This window comes from Carassius carassius, chromosome 19, assembly GCF_963082965.1.
Source record: "Carassius carassius chromosome 19, fCarCar2.1, whole genome shotgun sequence".
Classification (NCBI taxonomy): Eukaryota; Metazoa; Chordata; class Actinopteri; order Cypriniformes; family Cyprinidae; genus Carassius; species Carassius carassius.
Genome location: NC_081773.1, coordinates 1,830,502 through 1,855,321, shown reverse-complemented (window position 1 = coordinate 1,855,321; position 24,820 = coordinate 1,830,502). Strand labels below are relative to the sequence as shown.

At 40.5% G+C, this 24,820-nt stretch overlaps 1 protein-coding gene across 2 annotated transcripts in view; it reads left to right on the top strand.

Annotated features, from left to right (window-relative positions):
- Positions 1-24,820, top strand: part of LOC132094849 (serine/threonine-protein kinase tousled-like 1-B) — a 56,909-nt gene that overhangs the window by 17,367 nt on the left and 14,722 nt on the right. For both annotated transcript variants that reach the window (XM_059499479.1, XM_059499480.1), the window contains 2 exons: positions 6,466-6,587; positions 12,220-12,291. In XM_059499479.1, coding sequence (XP_059355462.1) covers positions 6,471-6,587; positions 12,220-12,291 — 189 coding nt within the window. In that variant the 5' untranslated portion in view covers positions 6,466-6,470. The remainder of the gene's footprint in view (positions 1-6,465; positions 6,588-12,219; positions 12,292-24,820) is intronic.

Here is a 24,820-nt window from a genome sequence, read left to right as displayed (position 1 = left end):
ACGGTCACGGTTTTAGACTAGAGAGTAGAAGGGATGGGAAAAGATCTGGGCACAGTTTTTCCAGAACTTCGTGCCAAGTTAAAGCGGTGTCGAGCTGTTTTCATGATTTTTTTAGATGTATTATGGTGCCCGAACCCGTATGACTTTGAACAGAGACCGCGAACATTTAGTTTACTGCAGCCGCAGCCATCATTACCAAGCGCGAACCGTCGACTCTGACAGTGAGTGAGAGGAGACGAAGAGAACGCACACGCCACAGTGTGACACTGACATCCGTGTAAACACAGATGACGTCAAGGGTTTTTTTTTTTTTTTTAAAGAAGATAGCCTTCATTTGTATGTAGGCCAAGGCAATTTATATATTTACAATACTTACTTAAATATAATTAATAGTGTTTTATTGCGTTTGTATTAGTTGTTTGAAGAGTAAAAAAATAATTGGTCGGTCTTAACGCAAATTTACAATCGGCAAGTCGGTCGGACTAAAAGCAAAAAATAAATAAAAAATTGAGTCGGTGCTAAATTGACAGGGTCGGTCGGGTTACGGCAAACAAGAATATTTTTAAGGATGGCCTTATATGAACCGCATACAACAGTAAGCTTTGCTTAGTACTGCTTTTTAAATGCAATTGCCCTCTAAATCAGCCTCCTAGCCACCATGGACCATCAAAACTAATTTTCAACACTATAGAAGTAGTGGATTATGTCCTCCTCAATCTCCACGAAGGATGCACTGTCACCTTAGAATTTGGCAGCATAATGAAAATCCCCTTCACATCAGAAGTGCACCTGCGATGCCTTAAAATATGGTCTTCAATATTTTGGAACTGTGCTGTTGTGTGTAGGTTATATTTTAGTAATATTGCAGTCTCAGCAATATACAAGTTTCACCTCATAATTAAGTGTTATAGAGGTTTTTTTGGACTGCTCTCAGCAGTATAGGACTATTTCTCTGTGGTATAGCTCCTCTGTGGTTCCTGCACTGAGCTGTGGTAACTGCTTGGAGTTGAGCCGTAATGGCGGCTCATTAGAGAGAGATAATGACAGCAGGGTGAGCCCTGAGGAGCCCATGGATGAGAACACCCAGAGAAACCTCACAGCGACACTCGCTCCATCACGCCTCAGGGGCAGATAGAGAGAACCGGGGAGAATAGAGGATGGAGGACTGGGAGAAAAGCAGGAGGAAATGGGCGATTGAAGGGAAAACAGGGATGGGGTGGCTGTGCAGAGACAGTAATCATGCGAACAATGGTATTTTTGTTCAAATGTCAGTTTTAATGTGCTTGTGTTGGGTGTGCTGCAGCATCTCCTCACTGCATGTTAAAATGCATGCTCTCACAGATCCATATGACCACTCCTGTATAGTCTGTCAATGAGGCTTTTTCATGAAACACTCGAAGAATGCATCCTATTTCTGACTAATTTATATGTCAAACTATTCAACAATGCATGTTTTGTTTTAGATAGCCTTTTTAAACCATACACTGGTGTGTGTAACGATGGCATCCTCCTAGCAGCGATCTTTCACACACCCTTTAGCATACAGTCGAGACAGCTGCAGTTTGACATGGCTAAGAAAAGCTGCCCAAATTGACTTGGCTCATGCAACTGAAACATGCTGTGTGAAGTTATTGGGATCATAAAAATATTGATACAGTGAAAAATGTTTTGTTAGGCCATTTCACTGTGATTTTAAGTGTAAATCTATTTAGCAACATTACAGAGAAACAATGCTTTGATGGGAACAACATTCAGACAGGGACACATTTAATTTTGTCATGTGACACTGTATTTACATGCGTTAAATCCTTTTTTCATTTTCAACACATTTGAAGCGTTTTCATATAATTTTTTTATTTTACTTAATTTAATGAATTGGACAGATTTTTTTTCTTTAAAATACAAACAGAAATGGATGCAGATTAGGGCTGTGCAAAAAATCAAATGCGATTTTCATGTGCATCTCATCATTAAAGATGTTCCTGTGATTAGAAGTACATCTCCAGCACGTGCGTTCAGATCAGGGTTGCCAGGTTTTCACAAGAAATTAGGGGTGTAACGGTATGCAAAAATCACGGTTCGGTACGTACCTCGGTTTTAAAGTCACGGTTCGGTTCATTTTCGGTACAGTAAGGGAAAGAAATGCAAGCATTAAACTGCAGGTTGTTTATTATTATAAACTTTTTTTTTAACAATTTGTTTACACTTTTTTTAAAAATGCTTTTTAATGAAATAAATAATAAAATATAATTTATAATAAAATAAAAAAAGAATAAGAAATAAAATACTGCTGTAAAGTTCTCCACTAAATAAAATACTCTGTTTCAAACCAATATCATATAATAAAATGTAATGAAAAATATAAATAAATAACTATGATTACAGTGCAGCATTACCAATCCCAGCTTGTAGGCCTGCTCATGTTTTAAAAATATATAATTTTTAAAGTGTAAAATGCAGCATCAACACTTTCAGTTTTTAGACCTGCTCAGATTATGTTATTGCGTTGGACCGATCAGAATTAAGAGCAAAGGTCTGTTTAAATGCCGACGGGAGCTGCGTTTGAATTACAATCGTTTTTTTCCTAGTTGTAGTGATGTTCACACTCGCTTGATGCCTTTTGAAAACATTAGGCCGGTGACACACTGGCATATTGCACCTGTCAAACATACAAACAATACTGTTGACGGTGTCCTTTATCAGTAGGCTTTATATTTATGCTCAACATGAAGTATAGATATTGTTGTCGTGAAGACAAGATCCTGGTCTGTCGGCGGTATCCCTCTGTCACCTACAGCAGCAGCAGCGCGCCGCATCAGGCACGATTCTGGTGTTTAAAGACACAGAAAATGCGAAGCAACTGACACGCAGCAGAAACGCACACTCACGCAGCCAGTGTAGGCTGGTGACACACTGGCTGCGTGCCGTTTCTGCTGCGTGCCAGAAGCGTGGCGGCTGCTTCGCGTTTTCTGTGTCTTTACACACCTTAAAGTGGTGCGCTGCTGCTGCTGTAGGTGACATAGAGGGAGGCCGCCGAAAAACCAGGCTCTTGTCTTCATGACAACAATATAAACTTTTTTTTACACACCTACTGATAGGACACCGTCAACAGTATTGACGGCCAAATAGACTATGTTTGACAGGTGCAATATTTGAAAATCGACAATTATTTATTTATTTTTTTAATTACATTTATATCTGAATTTATGTCAACCTACAGACTTTCAAACATCAAAATATCATGACTTAATATGTATTTGTGTACAAAATGACATATAAACATATTTTCCTATTATATTTTGCCTGGAAACGCTTCCAACACGCTTGCGTGTCGCGTGAAAAATAGTCGTCGGTTCTATTTCTAGCATGCACGCGTTTTCCGCGCGGCTCGAGCCGCGCCTGAGACGTGCGTCTCACGCAGACAGTCTGCAAGCTCTAACCTGTTAACATGGGAGCCGAATTAAAAACAGACACGCCACGCAGCTGAGACGCTTGCGCCATGCATCCAGTGTGTCGCCGGCCTTAGAATCACCTGCAGGGCGGGATTTGCGCTGAACGCGGAGACTTCGGCCACTTAATATGTTCGTTTGGAAACACGAAAATGTATATGTTCCGCAAACAAAATATTGCATTCGGTCATTTGGTACACACGTGCACCGTACCAAAAGCCCTGTACCGAAACGGTCCGGTACGAATACACGTACCGTTACACCCCTACAAGCAATCCTGCCCAGTTGCCTCTCGAAACTATTCCAATCCCGTACAGGAGCTTCCCCGATAAAAATTGCTTCCCGGGTTTAAAATATACGTTTTTTGGAAGGGTTGCCTTGGTAAAATTTGCATTTTAGGGGCTAAATATCATGTTATTGGTATTGTCGCTTTGACCCGCGGACATGAAAAACAACCACAGACTTGGCAACACTGGTTGGCATTTACTACACAGAGCCTTAATTTAGTGACAATCTAAACAAAATCGATGTTAAAATCGCAGGTGATTCTTTGTCGATTTTAAAAGCGATTTTGTGTTAGTTGTCGGTAGACTACGGCTCTGTGTAGTAACTGCTGCTCAGTCTGAACCAGTGTTGCCAAGTCTGCGGTTGTTTTTCATGTCCGCGGTTTAAAGCAACCCCAATACCAATAACGTGATATTTAGCCCCTAAAATGCGAATTTTACCAAGGTAACCCCTCCAAAAAATGTATATTTTAACCCCGGAAAGCAATTTTTATCGGGGAACCTCCTGGAAACGCGCTTGGGCTAGTTTTGGACTAGTTTTGAGAAGCAACTGAGCAGGATTTGTTGTGAAAACCTGGCAACCCTGATCTGAATGCATGTGTTGGAGATGTACTTCTAATTACAGGAGCGCCTTTACTGATGAGATGCGCATAGAAATCGCATTCGATTTTTTACACAGCCCTAATGCAGATCTTGAACATGCAAACTGATGATGTCCAGAAGGAGCTGAGCTGGAATTTAGACAAAGAGGAAGCTTAAATAAGAGTTGTATTTACTTTTTTGTTCGTATTCCCATAGTTTTGATGACTATTTGTCATAACATTAATATTTTAATAATAGAGAATTAGATGTCTTCAGAATTTTGACTTCATATAGTGTAATTCGTTCCATTGAATAAACTGCAACAATTTGATGTAATTGACATTTATGAATGCATTCCTTTTGCTCATGTTTCATAAATACAGCCCAGTTTTTGGGTGTGTGCTAAGCATTTTAAGTAAGGGAGAATGTACATCCAGCCGGTTGTTCTTGCAGAATAAACCCAGACAGAGTAATCAGTCTGGTATCAGCCTGAAGGGGTTTATTCTGCGAGAACAACCGGCTGGATCTACATTATCCCACTTATTACACGGCTACTTGCCACATAAGTAAATAATTAGATGCAAAATATTGATTTGAGTTGAAATATTTGAACACAAGTTCAAGCAAGTTGAAGTTGTGAATTGAAACTAAAATTCAAACTAAACAGATATTTAAGGGAAACGATGCTGTCAAATCACGTATTACACAACATTTCACCACAAAATAATTAAGGCAAATAAAATAAAGACGAAAATCTTAGCAGTTAGTTCTCTTATCCATTACAGTGTACAAAACAATAGTAGCAAAATGGCTTCAGCAGCTGCGTTTGTATGAAACGAGAGCGAGTCCACGATACCAGGATGACATAAACAATTGTACACCATTTTGAATCGAGTTTTAATATTTTATAAGCTAAACAAACGCTACCACCAAGAAAAAGTGTTCCTAGCAAGAGTACAGTGCCGATTGCTGTTATCCAGATGAGCCTGTGTTATTAGCTTTACAGTATATTATCGAGGGATAACATACCTCAGAACGTCGCGAATGACCAATCAGAATCAAGTATTCCACAGAGCCGTGTAATAATGTAATATAAAAGGACTTGCAGGAACAGTCTTGAGGCAGGTTCCCTACCTGTGTCTGTTTTCCAACCGCTCCGTGCATTTTCACTGCAGAAAAGATTGTTCCGGGCTGGAACTGACATCTTTCATATTTATCGTAGTATGAATAAAACTACATCAGTATATCATCATAAACACAGCCGTTTTTATCTTAAGTGAATGCAAACGGATGAGAAAGAAAATGCACGTGTAGTATATTTAGATCTGCGTGCGTTTGGTGTTAAAGAGACAACAGCCTAATAAACAAGCTGCCTGTCATTAATGTTAATCAAAGAACAAAAGAAAATCATTCACTGATCTTGACTCAATAAATGTAATAACTTTAATGAATCTATATTTCATTCATGAAAAGAAAATGCAGTGCTTTTAAACTTTTAATTACAGTTTCTGTACCTGAAATTTTGTTCAGTTTATTTATGCTATTGCTAATTGATTTGTTTGATCCCATTTTATTGCTGACTGCTTATTTAACATTTTACTATTTGAAGTCTAGTTGTTTTTAGTGGCGAAAGATCCTCTTGCAGTGTTCTGTAGGCTGCTGATTTTGCACGTTATTCAGCTTTGCAAAAGGACAATAAATGTTTGACATCTAAATGTATAACTTAATTTAGATAAAGTAGTGTATACTTATTATATATAATGGATTGGAAGTTAGTATAACTTATATTGGATTTTTTTATCTTATTGGAATCAAAACTAGGAATCGTTAAGAATCATAATCACTAACATTCAAACGATGCATAACCCTAGTGAAGGATAACACTGGATGTTTTCGTGTCTCTGATTGTAACACACAGCTCCTGATGTTTCACCTGTTTGTGATCTAGCATTGAGTACTATGTAAGCTCTGGGGAGTGCTGTACCTGTGATTGTGAGCACATTACCCAGGAGACTGTTAGATATAACACCATGCACGTTATTTTTTTCTGTCCTGTCTACCTATATAGAGTGAGTATAAACATAGCACTTTTCAAGGCTGAAACACATCTAGTGACCTAAATGTGCATGTGTATGTGTGTTATCACTCAGGTGCTATGGAGGAGCTGCACAGTCTGGACCCGCGCCGGCAGGAATTGCTGGAGGCCAGATTTCTGGGCGGAGTCAGTGGAAACACAGCGGGCAGCACTGGCAGCGCTAGCGGAGGAACCAAAGTTAGTGGCTGACTTTATCATCCAACTGTTACTGCTAACACACAAGCTTGCAAACAGTAGCAGTGGCAGGAGGTAGCATTTTTGTATGAAGAACTTCTGTGGCTTTCAAGATGCCATTACGCCTCGCTTATGATGTTGAACAATTTCAAGCTAGGTTTAAAGCTAATCAAGCACATATTTGTTGACTGTAATGCTTATTTCTTGCTAGGAATAGTCCTAAGGAAAAAGGTTACCCTTTATAATTTTTTTTTCAACTGATTGTTCAGACACCAATTCTTTTCACCAAACTGGCGACTGTTGGGATGTTATAGGTGATCAAGTATATGTACATCCAGGCTGCTTTCTTTTATATTATTATTATTATTTTTTTTTATTATTATTATTATTATTATTATTATTATTACTAAATAAAAATATAAATTTTACTAAATCAAAACAATACTTTTTGAATATATCCCTGTAAAGCAAAAAATTATATATTATAGATAGATGGATATATAGATACAACCCGAATTCCGGAAAAGTTGGGACGTTTTTTAAATTTTAATAAAATGAAAACTAAAGGAATTTCAAATCACATGAGCCAATATTTTATTCACAATAGAACATAGATAACGTAACAAATGTTTAAACTGAGAAATTTTACACTTTTATCCACTTAATTAGCTCATTTAAAATGTAATGCCTGCTAAAGGTCTCAAAAAAGTTGGCACGGGGGCAACAAATGGCTAAAAAAGCAAGCAGTTTTGAAAAGATTCAGCTGAGAGAACATCTAGTGATTAATTAAGTTAATTGATATCAGGTCTGTAACATGATTAGCTATAAAAGCTTTGTCTTAGAGAAGCAGAGTCTCTCAGAAGTAAAGATGGGCAGAGGCTCTCCAATCTGTGAAAGACTGCGTAAAAAAATTGTGGAAAACTTTAAAAACAATGTTCCTCAACGTCAAATTGCAAAGGCTTTGCAAATCTCATCAACTACAGTGCATAACATCATCAAAAGATTCAGAGAAACTGGAGAAATCTCTGTGCGTAAGGGACAAGGCTGGAGACCTTTATTGGATGCCCGTGGTCTTCGGGCTCTCAGACGACACTGCATCACTCATCGGCATGATTGTGTCAATGACATTACTAAATGGGCCCAGGAATACTTTCAGAAACCACTGTCGGTAAACACAATCCGCCGTGCCATCAGCAGATGCCAACTAAAGCTCTATCATGCAAAAAGGAAGCCATATGTGAACATGGTCCAGAAGCGCCGTCGTGTCATGTGGGCCAAGGCTCATTTAAAATGGACTATTTCAAAGTGGAATAGTGTTTTATGGTCAGACGAGTCCAAATTTGACATTCTTGTTGGAAATCACGGACGCCGTGTCCTCCGGGCTAAAGAGGAGGGAGACCTTCCAGCATGTTATCAGCGTTCAGTTCAAAAGCCAGCATCTCTGATGGTATGGGGGTGCATAAGTGCATACAGTATGGGCAGCTTGCATGTTTTGGAAGGCTCTGTGAATGCTGAAAGGTATATAAAGGTTTTAGAGCAACATATGCTTCCCTCCAAACAACGTCTATTTCAGGGAAGGCCTTGTTTATTTCAGCAGGACAATGCAAAACCACATACTGCAGCTATAACAACAGCATGGCTTTGTCGTAGAAGAGTCCGGGTGCTAACCTGGCCTGCCTGCAGTCCAGATCTTTCACCTATAGAGAAAATTTGGCACATCATTAAACGAAAAATACGTCAAAGACGACCACGAACTCTTCAGCAGCTGGAAATCTATATAAGGCAAGAATGGGACCAAATTCCAACAGCAACACTCCAGCAACTCATAGCCTCAATGCCCAGACGTCTTCAAACTGTTTTGAAAAGAAAAGGAGATGCTACACCATGGTGAACATGCCCCGTCCCAACTTTTTTGAGACCTGTAGCAGAAATCAAAATTGAAATGAGCTCATTTTGTGCATAAAATTGTAAACTTTCTCAGTTTAAACATTTGCTATGTTATCTATGTTCTATTGTGAATAAAATATTGGCTCATGTGATTTGAAAGTCTTTTAGTTTTCATTTTATTAAAATTTAAAAAACGGGTTGAAATTGTTTTTTAAAATTCGGGTTGTAGATATTGAAATAATTAGGTATGCACCAAATGTTCGGCAACTGAAATTATTTTGCCAAAAATAGTGAAAAAAACCCTCTTTTGTTCTATTAAGTAAAATAAAAAAAGGCAATAATATTAATTGTTTTAAAAGATGTCTACTCTGCTCAGCAAGGCTGCTTTTATTTGTACAGTAAAATATACATGATTGATTCAATAAGGGAGTCTCAAAAAATGGCCAAGAAGTATTATTTTACTAACTTTTATTAATTTAATTTTAATGGCTATTTAATTTATGCAATTGTGATACAAACGTGAAAAACCATGTTCGGTATTCGGCCTTTGGTCCAATGTTTCACTTTGTTCGGCTTCGGCCAAGAATTTTCATTGTGTTGCACCTAGGGCTGTGACGGTGGCTTATTTTTACCACCGCGGTAGTCATGGACCAACAACCGCCGGTGGCGCGGTGTTTGAAAAAAAAAAAAAAAAAAAAAAAAATTATATATATATATATATATATATATATATATATATATTAGTGTCAAAATTTGCTCATTAACCAAGGCGATAATTTTTTTCCAGTTTAACGTATTCAAATTATTTTACGTAGGGGCGGGGATGGCCACCCACTCACAACTGCTGCTTCTGTCACTTTTTCTCATGACAAGAAGTGAATTTATTCAGTCGCAGACTCGCAGAATGACTGAACAGGAAACGTTTCAGACACGCGCTCCACTTCACTTTATTATCAGGTGCAAGTTAAGCGAGCGCGGACGGTCCTGTGCTCAAAGGCGGTGCGTGCTTCCTTTGTGCATATCCTTTCATATCAAACTGCAAAATAAACTATATGCAAACAGTGTCGTGGTCAGTTAATTCATGGAATTACCAAAAAAGGTGATTAAAGCTGACTTAAACTGTGCATGCATGTAATATATTTTATATATATTATATACAGGATATATTTATATGTAGCCTATGCACGTCTAGAAATCAGCCCAGCACTGTCTCACTCCTCTAACACATCCTATTTAACTCGTCAGTTCGTGTTTATTTGAGCACTTCTGTCAGTGAACGCCGTCTGCAAAACACTAAAATAAATATCAAAGAAATAATGTTTATTTAGGCTACAAGAAAGTAGCCTAAATAAGAAAGTTAAATACACCCTGTCTAACGGACGCGAGCAATGCAGCGCAACAAAATACTCATTATAATCAGTGATGCTACACTGGATGTAGCACAACATGACATGATAAATCCCCGTCCGGTCTGTGATGTAGGCTACTGACACAGAGTTCAAATGTCCTGTATAGATACTAGACAGACTAAACCTGTAGCAACGCGGTTGTGTTGCGTCCGGTTAACTTTCCGCCACCAAGCAAGCTCAGTAACTCCTCATCTGTCCGCGCTCTCTTTGAAATAGGAATCGTTGCCATATTTCTTGTTTCCATCTTTTATTTATCGCGGTCTCGTTTGTATTTGGCCAGTTTGGAGAAAGCCTCACCAAACCTTACCAGCCAGCGTTTGCGATCACGAGAACTTGTGCAAATGCTGATGGGTGACATGAATGCAGATGACTCCAGATCGGTGAGGTGGTATTTGCTTTCCCAACAAGATCCATCGCCCAGCACTAAATTAATTTGCTGAATGTATAAACTGTATTTTCCTGCGCTCAAATCTGCCAATCTAAAGGAAACGCTGTGTTTGAGGTAATTTGTTAATTACCATAGACTAGGGGTGCACCGAAATTTCGGCCGCCGAAAATTTTCGGCCGAAATGGCATTATCGGTTTCGGGCCGAAATAAAAAAAACAGCCTAAAACGTAAACCGAAAATGAATGTCACCCGCCCCTCCCATCCGTGCGCAAGCGCTTCGGTTTTACTCACAGTCGAGCTGTTATCACGCGTCTGCCTATCAAAGATTAAGCATGTCAAAGGGCTGTCACAATCAAAAAAGGCTTGTCACAAAAGCTGCACAATCGATCGGACCAACCAACACAAGTTTTGAAAACGAAAACAGGGAATCGATTTTAACGGCCTTCTCTCGCGTCCAGCTCGTCACTATACGCTCGCAGCAGCAACTGCAGGTTCTGATTCACACACACACACACACACACACACACACACACACACACTCACACACACACACACACACACAGAGCCTATTAGTGCATAATATCAATGTAGCCTTCAGTAATGTTTTTCATTGATGTTATGGCAGTCCACATTGCTGACTTGTGCGCGTCTCAAGCGCCCTCTTTACGTTCGCCCTAATGCCTGTTTAGTTGTCAGTGGATTTGCCTATATTTGGCGTTGAAAAACGGATCAACGCCAAATATAGGCAATTTACTAACGATTCAATGAACACTTTGCCTATGTCTCAAAAATCAAACAGGATTTTTTTTTCACAAAAGTGACAGCCCTATACGAGAGGACACCAAAGTTGCAATATGTAGCATTTGTCCTGCAAAAATCTCCAAAATTGTGAAATTTTTTGCACAATTTTTAATGGAACATAAAACTTGAAGAATAATTATTATTTATATTTATTGTTAAAAATGTTATGTTTTGTTATGTAACTGTTAATAAAAGTTTGATTATTATATTGTGATTTTTCAATTCAGATCCATTAAATCCAAGCAATATATATATACGTTTTTAAAAGAAGCCATTTTCGGCTTCAGTTTCGGTTTTCGGCCAAGTGCATCCTAAATTTTCGGTTTCGGTTTCGGCGCAGAATTTTCATTTCGGTGCATCACTACCATAGACTTAGAATTTGCAACTATTACAGTTATTACACTTATATACAAAACTTTGTATTATGTTTGTGACGTCACGTGCACTACCGCCGGTGGCAGTAGACAACCGCGGTAGCAACCGACCACCGCGGTGACGCGGTTGTCACGGCAACCGTCACAGCCCTAGTTGCACCCCCAGAACTTATTATATTGTGAATATAATTAAAATTATCAAATGTTTGCATTTCAGATATAAAATCACACATTTAATCTTAATTTCTAGATTTTCAAATGTAAACTATCAAATGTTTAATCTGGCGGAAAACAGGGAGCCCTTAAAAGAACACAGTGCCGTGCTTCACTCTAAAACACACTGACCAAACATTTAATCAGTGAAATTGCATAAATTTGCATGTTTATTTAATAGTTTTTTTTGTGCAGCCCTAATAGGATGTTACACAAACTTAGGCTTCTTGCCTCTGGATGCTGCTTGACTTAATGTTGTTTCAAACACAGCCAGTTTCATGGCAGAGGCTCAAAGTCTTCCTACTTTCATGATGAGCTTTTGAAGAAATTAGTGTTTTCTGAAAGGGAGGACATTGTGACCGTGAGGTTCATGTCAGGTTACAGTGGGCATCATACTGAAACATGCAATTCTCTATTGTTGTGTAATGTTGCCTTGCTTATACAACTGTCCTCTCCTTGAAGTTGTCAAATAATTAATTCATAACACCTGCTGCATGAATACCTCATATTCATCTGCCTGGCTCATCTGCATCGACTCATGTAAATGTGTTTCTCCTTTGCAGACCTTGACAAACAACGAATGTTCCAATCACAGTTTTGGTAGCTTGGGCTCCTCCAGTGATAAAGAGTCAGAGGTGAGTTTAATTCTGTATGATCGTACAAACACCTTTAAACCATATACCTGTTACATACTGTGATGTGTTTTCTAACAGAATATTCAGTGGGAAATAATCACATCATGATTTATAACATTGATTAATTGCAGTTAGCAACTGATTGATGTTAATGCCCTAGTTGATATTTAATAACCTGAAGATTAACAGCAGCTTAATTTATTGGCCAATAAGCCTTTTGTTCATCTTCAAAACACAAATGAAGATATTTTATAGAAATTTACATCCCTCCATTAAAAGTCCTTTTTTGGCCTTTATTCACGTATAAAGCTTGATAAACCCATATACACAGAGCATATCAAATATAGATGTCAAATGGATGTTCAAACAGCCTTGCTTCAGTCAGGTCTCTGTTAGATAAATATCATTTTCATTTATGATGTCTTCATGATTTTTTTAAAGGGGTCAACTGAAAAACCAAAATTCCAGTGATCTTTTGACATATATCAGAGATCACATTGTACTATAAAATCATCCTGTAAGTTTCAGAACTCAAAACTCAGTTGTTAGTCTAAAAAATGCTTACAAGCTAACAACAAAGTTTTGAGTATGAAGGCAGTCTGCCCAAATAACAGCTTTTAGAATGTACAACTCTATGATGTAATAGTGTGGATAAGCACTTCCTCCACAGATCAGCATCTGCTTCTACTTCACTGCCTGTTTAGCTCCGCCCACCGTTTCTACATCACTGCCTGTTTAGCTCCACCCACTGAGTCTGCATCACTGTCTGTTTAGCCCCGCCCACCGATTCTCACATGTAACCAACCGATAATGATGGCTCTGAAGAAAATAAGATGCTGTGCAGTGACAAGTTGTGGAAAAACAACTTGCGTTGCCAAAGTTAGGAAAGAGTGAATGAACCTTGTTTTTAATGAAGATCCAGACCCAATCAGTAAGAACTTGGTCCTTTGTTCCCTTAATTTTACCACGGATTTTCAGAAAGATTGAAACTAAAAGACAGTGCTGTGCAACTCTTATATTATATAATATTTGATCCGAATGGAATGTCGCAAAATTTAGTTTTTTCCTGTTTACATGGTCACTATTGCTTCCTCTTCTTACAAATCATTTGATATGTATTGAGTTATATATGTATTTATGACTTAAATCACAGTAGCGACCATCTATGAGGAATGTAAGCTGTCAAACATACACAAGTGTTAGCCAATGTAGCAGTGGGCATTTACTTCCGAGTCTACAATCCTCTACACCAATTCAAACAGAGCGATCTGATGAGGGGCTTAAAAACAGGACAGAAAATAGCTTATTACTTCTATATGATGATGTTTTTTGATGTAAAAAATCTTGATAACATAAGTGGACCTTAGAGAACAGTACAAAATAAAAAAAACAAAAGAAGTTAAATTTTTGTTGATCTTATTAAAAATAGTAATGCATTGAAATGATTAAGTCTCAAATAAGTTTTATTTAAACATTTACATTGTAAATAAAACTTGTGAAAACATGTAATATAGCAAAATATTTAGAAAAATGCTACTCTCTAATCTAATGAGCTATGGACTTTGAATGACTTTGACTGACTAATTAAAATATCTAAATGTGTATTTCAAAGATAAACAGAAGTCTTATGGGTTTGGTACAACATGAGGGCCTGGTCAGAATATATTGATTTCGTTATATCTTTTATCAGTTCATTTTGAGTAAGCATTTGTGCTAAACATATGACCACATCTTTTATTCTTGGTAATTATCTGAGAAATATCCATTCTGTTTTGAATTTGCATGTCCATCCATCCATCCATCCATCTTCTTCCGCTTATCCGGGGCCGGGTCGCGGGGGCAGCAGTCTAAGCAGAGAACCTCAGACTTCCCTCTCCCTAGACACTTCCTCCAGCTCTTCTGGGGGGACACTGAGGCGTTCCCAGGCCAGCCGGGAGACATAGTCTCTCCAGCGTGTCCTAGGTCTTCCCCAGGGTCTCCTCCCACTGGGACGCGCCCGGAACACCTTCCCGGGAAGGCGTCCAGGAGGCATCCGGAACAGATGCCCGAGCCACCTCAGCTGACCCCTTTCGATGTGGAGGAGCAGCGGCTCTACTCTGAGCTCCTCCCGGGTGACTGAGCTTCTCACCCTATCTCTAAGGGATCGCCCAGCCACCCTGCGGAGAAAGCTCATTTCGGCCGCCTGTATCCGTGATCTTGTCCTTTCGATCATGACCCAAAGCTCATGACCATAGGTGAGAGTAGGAACGTAGATTGACCGGTAAATCGAGAGCTTCGCCTTGCGGCTCAGCTCTTTCTTCACCACGACAGACCGGTACATCGACCGCATTACTGCAGAAGCTGCACCGATCCGTCTGTCAATCTCCCGTTCCATCCTTCCCTCACTCGTGAACAAGACCCCAAGATACTTAAACTCCTCCACTTGAGGCAGGAACTCTCCACCAACCTGAAGTGGGCAAGCCACCCTTTTCTGACTGAGGACCATGGCCTCGGATTTGGAGGTGCTGATTCTCATCCCAGCCGCTTCACACTCGGCTGCAAACCGTCCCAGTGCATGCTGAAGGTCCTGGCTTGATGAGGCCAACACGACAACATCATCCGCAAAGAGCAGAGACGAAATCGTGTTGTCACCAAACCTGACCCCCTCCGGCCCCTGGCTGCGCCTAGAAATTCTGTCCATAAAAATCATGAACAGAACCGGCGACAAAGGGCAGCCCTGCCGGAGTCCAACACGCACCGGGAACAAGTCTGACTTACTGCTGGCAATACGAACCAAGCTCCTGCTCCGGTCGTACAGGGACCGGATAGCCCTTAGCAAAGGGCCCCGGACCCCATACTCCAGGAGCACCCTCCACAGGCCGCCGCGAGGGACACAGTCGAATGCCTTATCCAAATCCACAAAGCACATGTGGACTGGTTGGGCAAACTCCCATGAACCCTCCAGCACCCTGTAGAGGGTATAGAGCTGGTCCAGTGTTCCACGGCCTGGACAAAAACCACACTGTTCCTCCTGAATCCGAGGTTCTACTATCGGCCGGATTCTCCTCTCCAGTACCCTGGCATAGACTTTCCCAGGGAGGCTGAGAAGTGTGATCCCCCTGTAGTTGGAACACACCCTCCGGTCCCCCTTCTTAAAAAGAGGGACCACCACCCCGGTCTGCCATCCCAGAGGCACCGTCCCCGACTGCCACGCGATGCTGCAGAGGCGTGTCAGCCAAGACAGCCCCACAACATCCAGAGACTTGAGGTACTCAAGGCGGATCTCATCCACCCCCGGTGCCTTGACACCGAGGAGTTTCTTGACTACCTCGGTGACTTCAGCTTGGGTGATGGACGAGTCCACATCTGAGCCCTCAGCCTCTGCTTCCTCAATGGAAGACTTGACAGCGGGATTGAGGAGATCCTCGAAGTATTGCTTCCACCGTCCAACGACATCCCCAGTTGAGGTCATCAGCTCCCCACCTCTACTGTAAACACGGTTGGTAGGGCACTGCTTCCCTCTCCTGAGGCGCCGGACGGTTTGCCAGAATCTCTTCGAGGCCGACCGATAGTCCTTCTCCATGGCCTCACCGAACTCCTCCCAGGCCCGAGTTTTTGCCTCCACAACCACCCGGGCTTTAGTCCGCTTGGCCGGCCGGTACCTGTCAGCTGCCTCAGGAGTCCCACAAGCCAACCAGGCCCGATAGGACTCCTTCTTCAGCTTGACGGCATCCCTTACTTCCGGTGTCCACCACCGGGTTCGGGGATTGCCGCCTCGACAGGCACCGAAAAACCTTACGGCCACAGCTCCGAGCGGCCGTTTCGACAATGGAGGTGGAGAACATGGTCCACTCGGACTCAATATCTCCAGCCTCCCTCGGGATCCGGTCGAAGCTCTGCCGGAGGTGGGAGTTGAAGATCTCTCTGACAGGAGACTCGGCCAAACGTTCCCAGCAGACCCTCACAGTACGTTTGGGTCTGCCGAGTCTGTCCAGCTTCCTCCCCCGCCATCGGAACCAACTCACCACCAGTTGGTGATCGGTTGACAGCTCCGCCCCTCTCTTCACCCGAGTGTCCAAGACATACGGCCGGAGGTCGGATGAAACGACCACAAAGTCGATCATCGACCTACGGCCTAGGGTGTCCTGGTGCCACGTGTACTGATGGACACCCTTATGCTTGAACATGGTGTTCGTTATGGACAAGCTGTAACTAGCACAGAAGTCCAATAACTGAACACCGCTCGGGTTCAGATCAGGGGGGCCGTTCCTCCCAATCACGCCCCTCCAGGTGTCACTTTCGTTGCCCACGTGGGCGTTGAAGTCCCCCAGTAAAACGACGGAGTCCCCAGTCGGAGCACTTTCCAGCACCCCTCCCAGAGACTCCAAGAAGGCTGGGTACTCTGCACTGCCGTTCGGCCCGTAGGCACGAACGACAGTGAGAGACCTATCCCCGACCCGAAGGCGCAGGGAAGCGACCCTCTCGTTCACCGGGGTAAACTCCAACACATGGCAGCTGAGCTGGGGGGCTATAAGCAAACCCACACCAGCCCGCCGCCTCTCACCATGGGCAACTCCAGAGTGGTGAAGAGTCCATCCTCTCTCGAGGAGTGTGGTTCCAGAGCCCAAGCTGTGCGTAGAGGTGAGCCAGACTATCGCTAGTCGGAACCTCTCAACCTCACGCACAATCTCAGGCTCCTTCCCCGCCAGTGAGGTGACGTTCCACGTCCCTAGAGCTAGTCCCTCCCCGTGGGGGGAGGCCCGGCCACCAGGCGCTCGCATACGAGCCCCAACCCCGGGCCTGGCTCCAGGGTGGGGCCCCGGCTGCGCCATACCGGGCGACGTCACGGTCCTTTGATTTTGTCTTCTCATAAGGGGGTTCTGAACTGCTCTTAGTCTGACCAGTTTGCATGTCCTCGTTGAACAATTTCCGAAAATACAAATTCAAATACTTTAACACAAAAGATTGGCTTTCTTCATTTATTGAGCGCATTTACATGCACGTTAAGTCCGTTATGCTTAACCCTCTGGAGTCTAAGGGTATTTTTGGGGCCTGGAGAAGTTTTGTCATGCCTTGACATTTGTGCTTTTTTCAGTTTCTTATAAATATCTAAATGGGTAAAGACTAATCTCACTGTAATCAGCACAAACTGGGCTGTAATAATATGTGAAATGCATGTATGTACATGATTGTGTTTTTGAGAAAAATATTATGCGTGGTTAGTGAAAAACTAAAAATGTTAAAACGCTTGAATAAGGCAAAAAAACACATAAAGAACAATGGTTCCCGGGATTTTTGAGAACTGGAGCTTGTAGCCTAGAAATTTTCTTTCTAAATGATGTGAAAATCATCTTGTTTACTCACTCACAGAAAACAATATATTGATTTAAATTTTCTAAGACACTTTTTGTTGGTAAAAGTCATATGCGAGTAGGCGTCAACTACCATGAATATCATTGTGATTTACACCTGAGAAGACAAAGGGCCGCATAATGAGCTGCATAATGAGCCATTCAGTCATCTGTGCCACTGTGAGTGAGGAGTTACAAGAGAGAATGTGAGAACAAAATAAATCTATATAATTTTATGTTTGTAGTTTATTAAGAATATATTTAATTATCCCACAACATAATTTAATATCCACTTGGGGGAGCAGTTAAACAGTTTATTAGAAACAATCAAAGCTGACTTTCAAACAAATTGTTTGGCATGCTTACTCCAGTCACACAATCCTTCAGAAATCCTTTTAACAATCTTATTTTCTACAAAAAAAAAAAAAAAAACGTTTGTTGTTATTATTATCATCATTATTATTAATGTTGAAAAGAGTTGAGAATATTTTTCTGGGTTTTTAGGGGGAATAAATGGAAAGAAAAGCATTGTTTTTACATTTGTTACAGTTATCTATTTGTTACATTTATATTATTTACATCAAGCTTTCGAAGGGTATAGTGTTGTATATTGTTATTGAAACTTCATAATGTTTCACTTGATTATACATTTAGTCAGGAATTATAGTTTGGAAAAAGTCTAACTAGTAAAACGTTTACACGTTATGTGAAAACTAGTACAAGTATATAAATAAATAAAAAGAGACTTACTCATGTTTATGATCTCTGCTGAATAAAGTGCTTCATTCTTTTTTTCTGAGGAAATCCATTTCTCAAATCCTCAACCAAATCACATCTTTTTGGGGTGAATTATGTGTTATTCCTCTCATCGCGAAGCAAACAGTAAAATAAAAAAAACTTGAACAGTCTTGCTGCTTTTTCTTCTGTTATGGGCGTATTCAAGCTGCGCGCTTCAGTTTGAATCTGAATAGCGCGTTCGGCGCGGGGGCGTGGTCACATTAGATATAATGAAGGGAGACATGAAAAACAGACATCGCGTTGTTTTCATATGGATTACTTTATCACAGGAATATCTGTTTTCGGCGGCACTTGTTTAGTTTAAAAATAGACATGTCAAGCTTTCTATAGATATCTCTCTCATGTATTTTCGTTGAGTATTTACGGAGTTACAGTTCATTTTAATGACGTGTTTGTAAATAAAGATCAGCGCAGACAAAGGCTGCAGAAAGCACACCTTGTTTGTTATCTTTATTTTATAAGTGCACAAAGTTTTGTTGTTATTATGTCTATCCAAAAAAAAGTAGACCCTTTACAGATTCGATTGATGTATTGCTCTTATCTGTACGATTAAAACTGAAAGTGTAATTAAGTTCTTTTCGGGGTTATCAGGAGAAAATGACTCAAAACGCGTATCCGCGTTAATCGACTTGATAGGGTTAATAAGCCGAAATGCATGTGGTCATGTAAATGCGTTAAATCATTTTCTTTTATCGGAGTAATGTCATAAATGGCATAAGCATAAACCAGTTGACACAGATAGTTATTTACAGTACATTTACAACTTATACAGTAAGTTGTGGTTTTTTGAAGAGAGGCTTAATAACAGCCAGTTTGAAGGTTTTGGAGACATATCCTAATGACAATGAGGAATTAATAATAGTCAGAAGAGGATCTATGACTTCTGGAAGCACCTCTTTTAGGAGCTTAGATGGTATGGGGTCTAACATACATGTTGTTGGTTTAGATGATTTAACAAGTTTATACAATTCTTCCTCTCCTATAGTAGAGAATGAGTGGAACTGTTCCTCAGGGGGTCTATAGTGCACTGTCTGATGCGATACTGTAGCTGACGGCTGAATGGTTGCAATTATATCTCTAATAGTATCGATTTTAGAAGTAAAGTAGTTCATAAATTCATTAATGCTGTGATGTTGGGAAATGTCAACACTTGTTGAGGCTTTATTTTTCGTTAATTTTGCCACTGTATTGAATAAATACCTGGGGTTATGTTTGTTTTCTTCTAAAAGAGAATAAAAGTAATCAGATCTAGCAGTTTTTAAATGCTTTTCTGTAGGATAGGTTACTTTCCCGCCAAGCAATATGAAATACCTCTAGTTTTGTTTTCCTCCAGCAGTGCTCCATTTTTCGGGCTGCTCTCTTTAGGGTGCGAGTATGCTCATTATACCATGGTGTCAGACTAGTTTCCTTAACCTTCCTTTAGCGTAAAGGAGCAACTGTATTTAAAATGCTAGAAAAGAGAGAGTCCGTAGTTTCTGTTACATCATGAAGTTGTTCTGAGGTTTTGGATATGCTAAGGAATTCGGATACATCAGGAAGTTAACTTAAAAAGCAGTCTTTTGTTGTAGAAGTGATGGTTCTTCCATACTTGTAACAAGAAGTAGAATTTACAATTTTGGCTATATGAAGTTCGCACAAAACTAAATAATGATCGGAGATATCATCACTTGGCTGCATAATTTCAACACTATCAACATCAATTCCATGTGACAGTATTAAATCTAGAGTATGATTTCGACAACGAGTAAGTCCTGAAACGTGTTGTCTAACCCCAATAAAGTTCAGAATGTCTATAAATGCTGATCCCAATGCATCTTTTTCATTATCAACATGGATATTAAAATCACCAGCTATTAAAACTTTATCTGCAGCCAGAACTAACTCAGATGTAGAATCACCAAACTCTTTAATAAAGTCTGTATGGTGCCCTGGTGGCCTGTATACAGTAGCCAGTACAAACATAACAGGGGATTTATCATTAACATTTATTTCTCTGGATAATGTTATATGAAGCACCATTACTTCAAACGAGTTATACTTGAAGCCTGCCCTCTGAGAAATCCTGAAAACATTGTTATAAATTGAAGCAACACCTCCCCCTTTGCCTTTTAGACGCTGCTCATGTTTATAACAGTAATCTTGGGGGGTGGACTCATTTAAAATAATGTAATCATCAGGTTTTAGCCAGATTTCTGTCAAACAGAGCACATCTAGATTATGATCAGTGATCATATTTACAAAATGTGTTTTCGTAGAAAGGGATCTGATATTCAATAGGGCTGGGTATCGATTCAGACATTCCAGATCGATTCGATTTCGATTCACAAGCTCTCAAATCGATTCGATTTCGTTTCTCGATTCGATTTCGATTTTCTATTAAGACCGACAGATTTCGGCCCGAGCCCGACAAGTACATTTTGATTGACAGCTTTTTAAAAGCCCGAACCCATTTACAGCCCGACATTATTAAAATGTACACGCACGCAGCTCTTTTGCCTTTTGTCAGGAAGGAGTCATTTTACATGGTTTAACATAGTTTATACATGACTAACGTAATAGGCCACAACAAAGAAATAAAATAAGTCCTCTGTAACATCGTAACATCTCAGCACTATATAAATAGCCCTAGGTATAGGCTCATTTAGCATATAAATAGGCCAATGCACCAATAAATACAAGTCTTTCTTAAAAAATTTAATTAAGATAAATTCTAAATTAAGATGGGTATTTGGCAATAACGAAATGAATTAAGATAAAGGCTCTGCCGGATTTGCTTCGCCATAGCAGCTGACATAATAAAATAATAATGCCAACATTAGCTTATATAGCCTACTCTGTCTACATTATGCATTTAAGACTCAAATAATATTTAGTTATTATTTGAAAAACATTTACTCACCAAGATTAGGTAAGGCCTACCTGTTTTTGTGGAGGAAAATGATTGAATCCACTGTAGATGGCTTCAGCGCGTTCCTGAGCTCACTGATGGTGCGTCATTATTCACTCATTCTCATTATAAACAAGGTCAAAACTTTTCCAAACCTCAGACTTTGCTTTAGTTGCTGGTGCTACAAAAAAACGTAATCGTCAGAGGAAAGCCTCCGTTTCAACTACTCAGCATACATTTTCGCATCTTTCTCGCGCTAATCGAAACACATTACATGACCGCTCATTTACCGCACAAGCCCAAGCCCGAGCCCGGCCCGATTGGTTCGATTGGCAATGGGCTTCTTCACACTGCCTGAACATGTGCAATTGTGCTTTTGAAGACTACTGACCACGCGCACCTGTCCGTGCGGTCGTCTGCTCAGAGCCTCGGTATACACTCTCCGATGGCGATGTTTACATCATGCCTGCCTAGCGGTCCATAGCGGACTCGCGGACGCAAGATGCAGTCTGGACGCGAACTGGAGCATGACCTGATGCGCGACATTGCAGAAAATGTGCGTTCACAAATGTAGCCTATGTTGATCCAAATATGGAGAGCACTTTCGAATTTAATAATATGAGGTTCTCTCCAGAGATGTTTTGCCACATTTCTTCAATTAAGGATGATTGCTGCGTAGTATATGGTGTTTCCATTTGCTTTAACTTCAAGTGAGTTGCAAAAGTTGTGCGTGTGTGTTCAGCAAATGGTGGGCAGCATTTGAATTCGTGACGGGCCGCGGGTTCAGAACCACTGCTTTAAACTGAAGGAATGAATGACAGGTTCGTTGGTAACATCGCACAAGGCACATAAGAGGGTGACATCTAGTGGAGAAGATTTGTAATTAGATTAACGCTAATCTTACGTTCAATGTCTGCGGAAATAAATATGGGAAAAAATCGATTCATGACCTTTGAGAATCGATTTTGAATCGACCACATTTTAAAAAACGATTAATCGAAAAATCAATTGTTTTACCCAGCCCTAATATTTAATAAGCCAAGCTTTATCATTTGTTTATCCATATTGCATCTGTTTTTTGTTTGTTGGACCTCAATTAAATTGCTACTCTTAACTTGGTTTGGACGTTTTTTTGTATTTTCTAGTTCGGGGAACAGACACAGCCTCTATAGTGTGATATCTAGGTGAAAGAGTCTCTATGTGCTGAGAATTAAGAGAGCAGCCAGGTCTGTTCGGAAGCTTCAGAAAGCATGCATTTCTGGATTTGGCTAGATCATTCCCATAGTGAGATACTTGCAAAACACTGGGGAAGAGCATGCTTAGAATGTAATTTTCGAGGATCACATATTTATGTATTAGGAGTGGGGGTGGGCTCCTTGTCATGAGCTATGATTGGTCTGTCCTTCGGACAGACGTGGTGTAATTGGTGCTTCCATTTTCTATTTCCCATAGTAAGATACCTCGCTCTGTTCTCAGAGAACCGGGGTTATGCAAGTAACCTAACGTCTTCCTTTGCTAAAGTAAGGAATATGCCGACCTCATACTGCTCATACCTCATACTGCCATCCTCCCAAATCTTCTTCCGTGTACAACAGTGAGCACAAGCTAGATTAAAGCCGTGTGAGTCCTTTTACTTTTTCTTTTTACTTAACTTCTTTTGGACTGATGCATGCAACACCTGCTGAGTGACATTAAACAGCTTGAAAGATCAAATATTTTTTTTTTATATAACTCCGACTGGATTTACCTGAAAGAACAAAGTCATATAAACCTAGGATAACCTGAGTACACTGAAGTGTTTGCTCCAAATTGAGATCTGTAATGGATGCTCTGTTGCTAACTTCGCATGGTTGAGTCCTGATGAATGCTGTTGTTAATAACTCAGTTCATAGTTCAGCAGATGGTGCAAAGACATTCTGCTGTGTTTTCTTTTGAATCAAAGCGTTACATAGAAATTGATGCTGGTGTGTGAGTGTGACTCAGGCCGATGGGAAATGTTCCCTGTAATGAAGCTCTAGTTCTGTGTGTGCTGAGAGCTGTGCTTCTGCCTCATGCTGTAGAGGATGCTGTGTCACTATATTTGTGTGTGTGTGTGTGTGTGTGTGTGTGTGTGTGTGTTTAGGTTTTGTAGCAGACTCAAGCTGGGTTGGCATCTGTCATAAGCCACGATAGTTAAACCATCAGCAGGCAAAGCACTACACATGTGCATGCACATACACACACACACACACACACACACACACACACACAACATATTATAATAAGGAGAACTGTTCTCCCCTCCCCCCGCACAACACACCTGCTGTGACATAAATCAGAGCAAGAGAGGAGGAAACCAATGGAGCGAGTTATGAAGGGAGAGAGAAAGTGAACTGGAAGGTTGAGAACAAACTCCTCTCATGTGGCTGTGAGCTGCTTATTATGCAAGATGTCAGACACCTAGATAGTGTAGACACACACACACACCCATCAGACTTCCCCTAAAACCTCCATTACAGCCCCACCTCAAGACTACATACACTAGATTACCCATAATCCCCTGAACGCTAATCACAGCCTCCGACACTGCAGTCTGAAGCACATGACATGTTTAATGCAGGACGATTTGCATATTTATTATGGTTTTGAGTATATGTATATATCAAGGATTTCCATTTTAAATGACCGGAATGAAGATTACATACTCTTTATATTTCAGGAAGGCTTCGTGCGCAGTGTAGTGTACTCGTCTGTAGCTTCTATCAAATGATGACTGACATATGAAGAAGCACAGATTGTTCCTTTTTTGATGCACTGAATTATATTTGCCAGTGTATCGCGTCAGCATCTTATACTGGAGCTTTAGTAATTGATTTTCTCTGATGGCGAGCGTGTTTCTTTGTGCTGTTTGCTTTGAGCTTGTGGCCGTTGTGACCCAAAAGTGCCAGTGTGGCGCGTGCAGAACATCAATATCAGGCTGTGCTGGCTCGTTAGGGCCACCGTGACATTCTGTCATTGTCACTGAGAGCTAATTATAAACAGCAGCTTCAGTCCTGTGCTGTAGTCTGCAGCTCCTGACCCACTCGCATCTAAAAACTCTTTCCTGTTCCTCCTCTCCTCTACCTTTTGCTTTTCCTTATCCTTTTCCTTTCATCTCTGTTCCTTCTCCTTTCTCCTTATTTTTTCATTTTTCTTTTCATTCTTTGTCTTCCTTTCCTTACATTCCCTTTTTTTTATTCTATCCTTTTTCTTTCATTATTTTTCCTTCTTTTTTTAGCCTTTTTGCTTCATTTGATGTCATGTTCTCCCTTATATTTTCTTTTCTTCCATTTTTTCTTGTCATATTCTTTTACCTTCATTTTCTCCCTTTCCTATCCTCTTCCTGTATTTTCTGTCCTTCCTGTATTTTCCTTTTTTTTTTCCTTTCATTCTCATTTTCATTTACTTCCCTTTTCTTCTTCCTTTTCGTATGATTTTCACTTCCTTCTGATTTCCTGTTCCTTTTTTCTTCTCCTGTCCTTTCATTTTATCATTT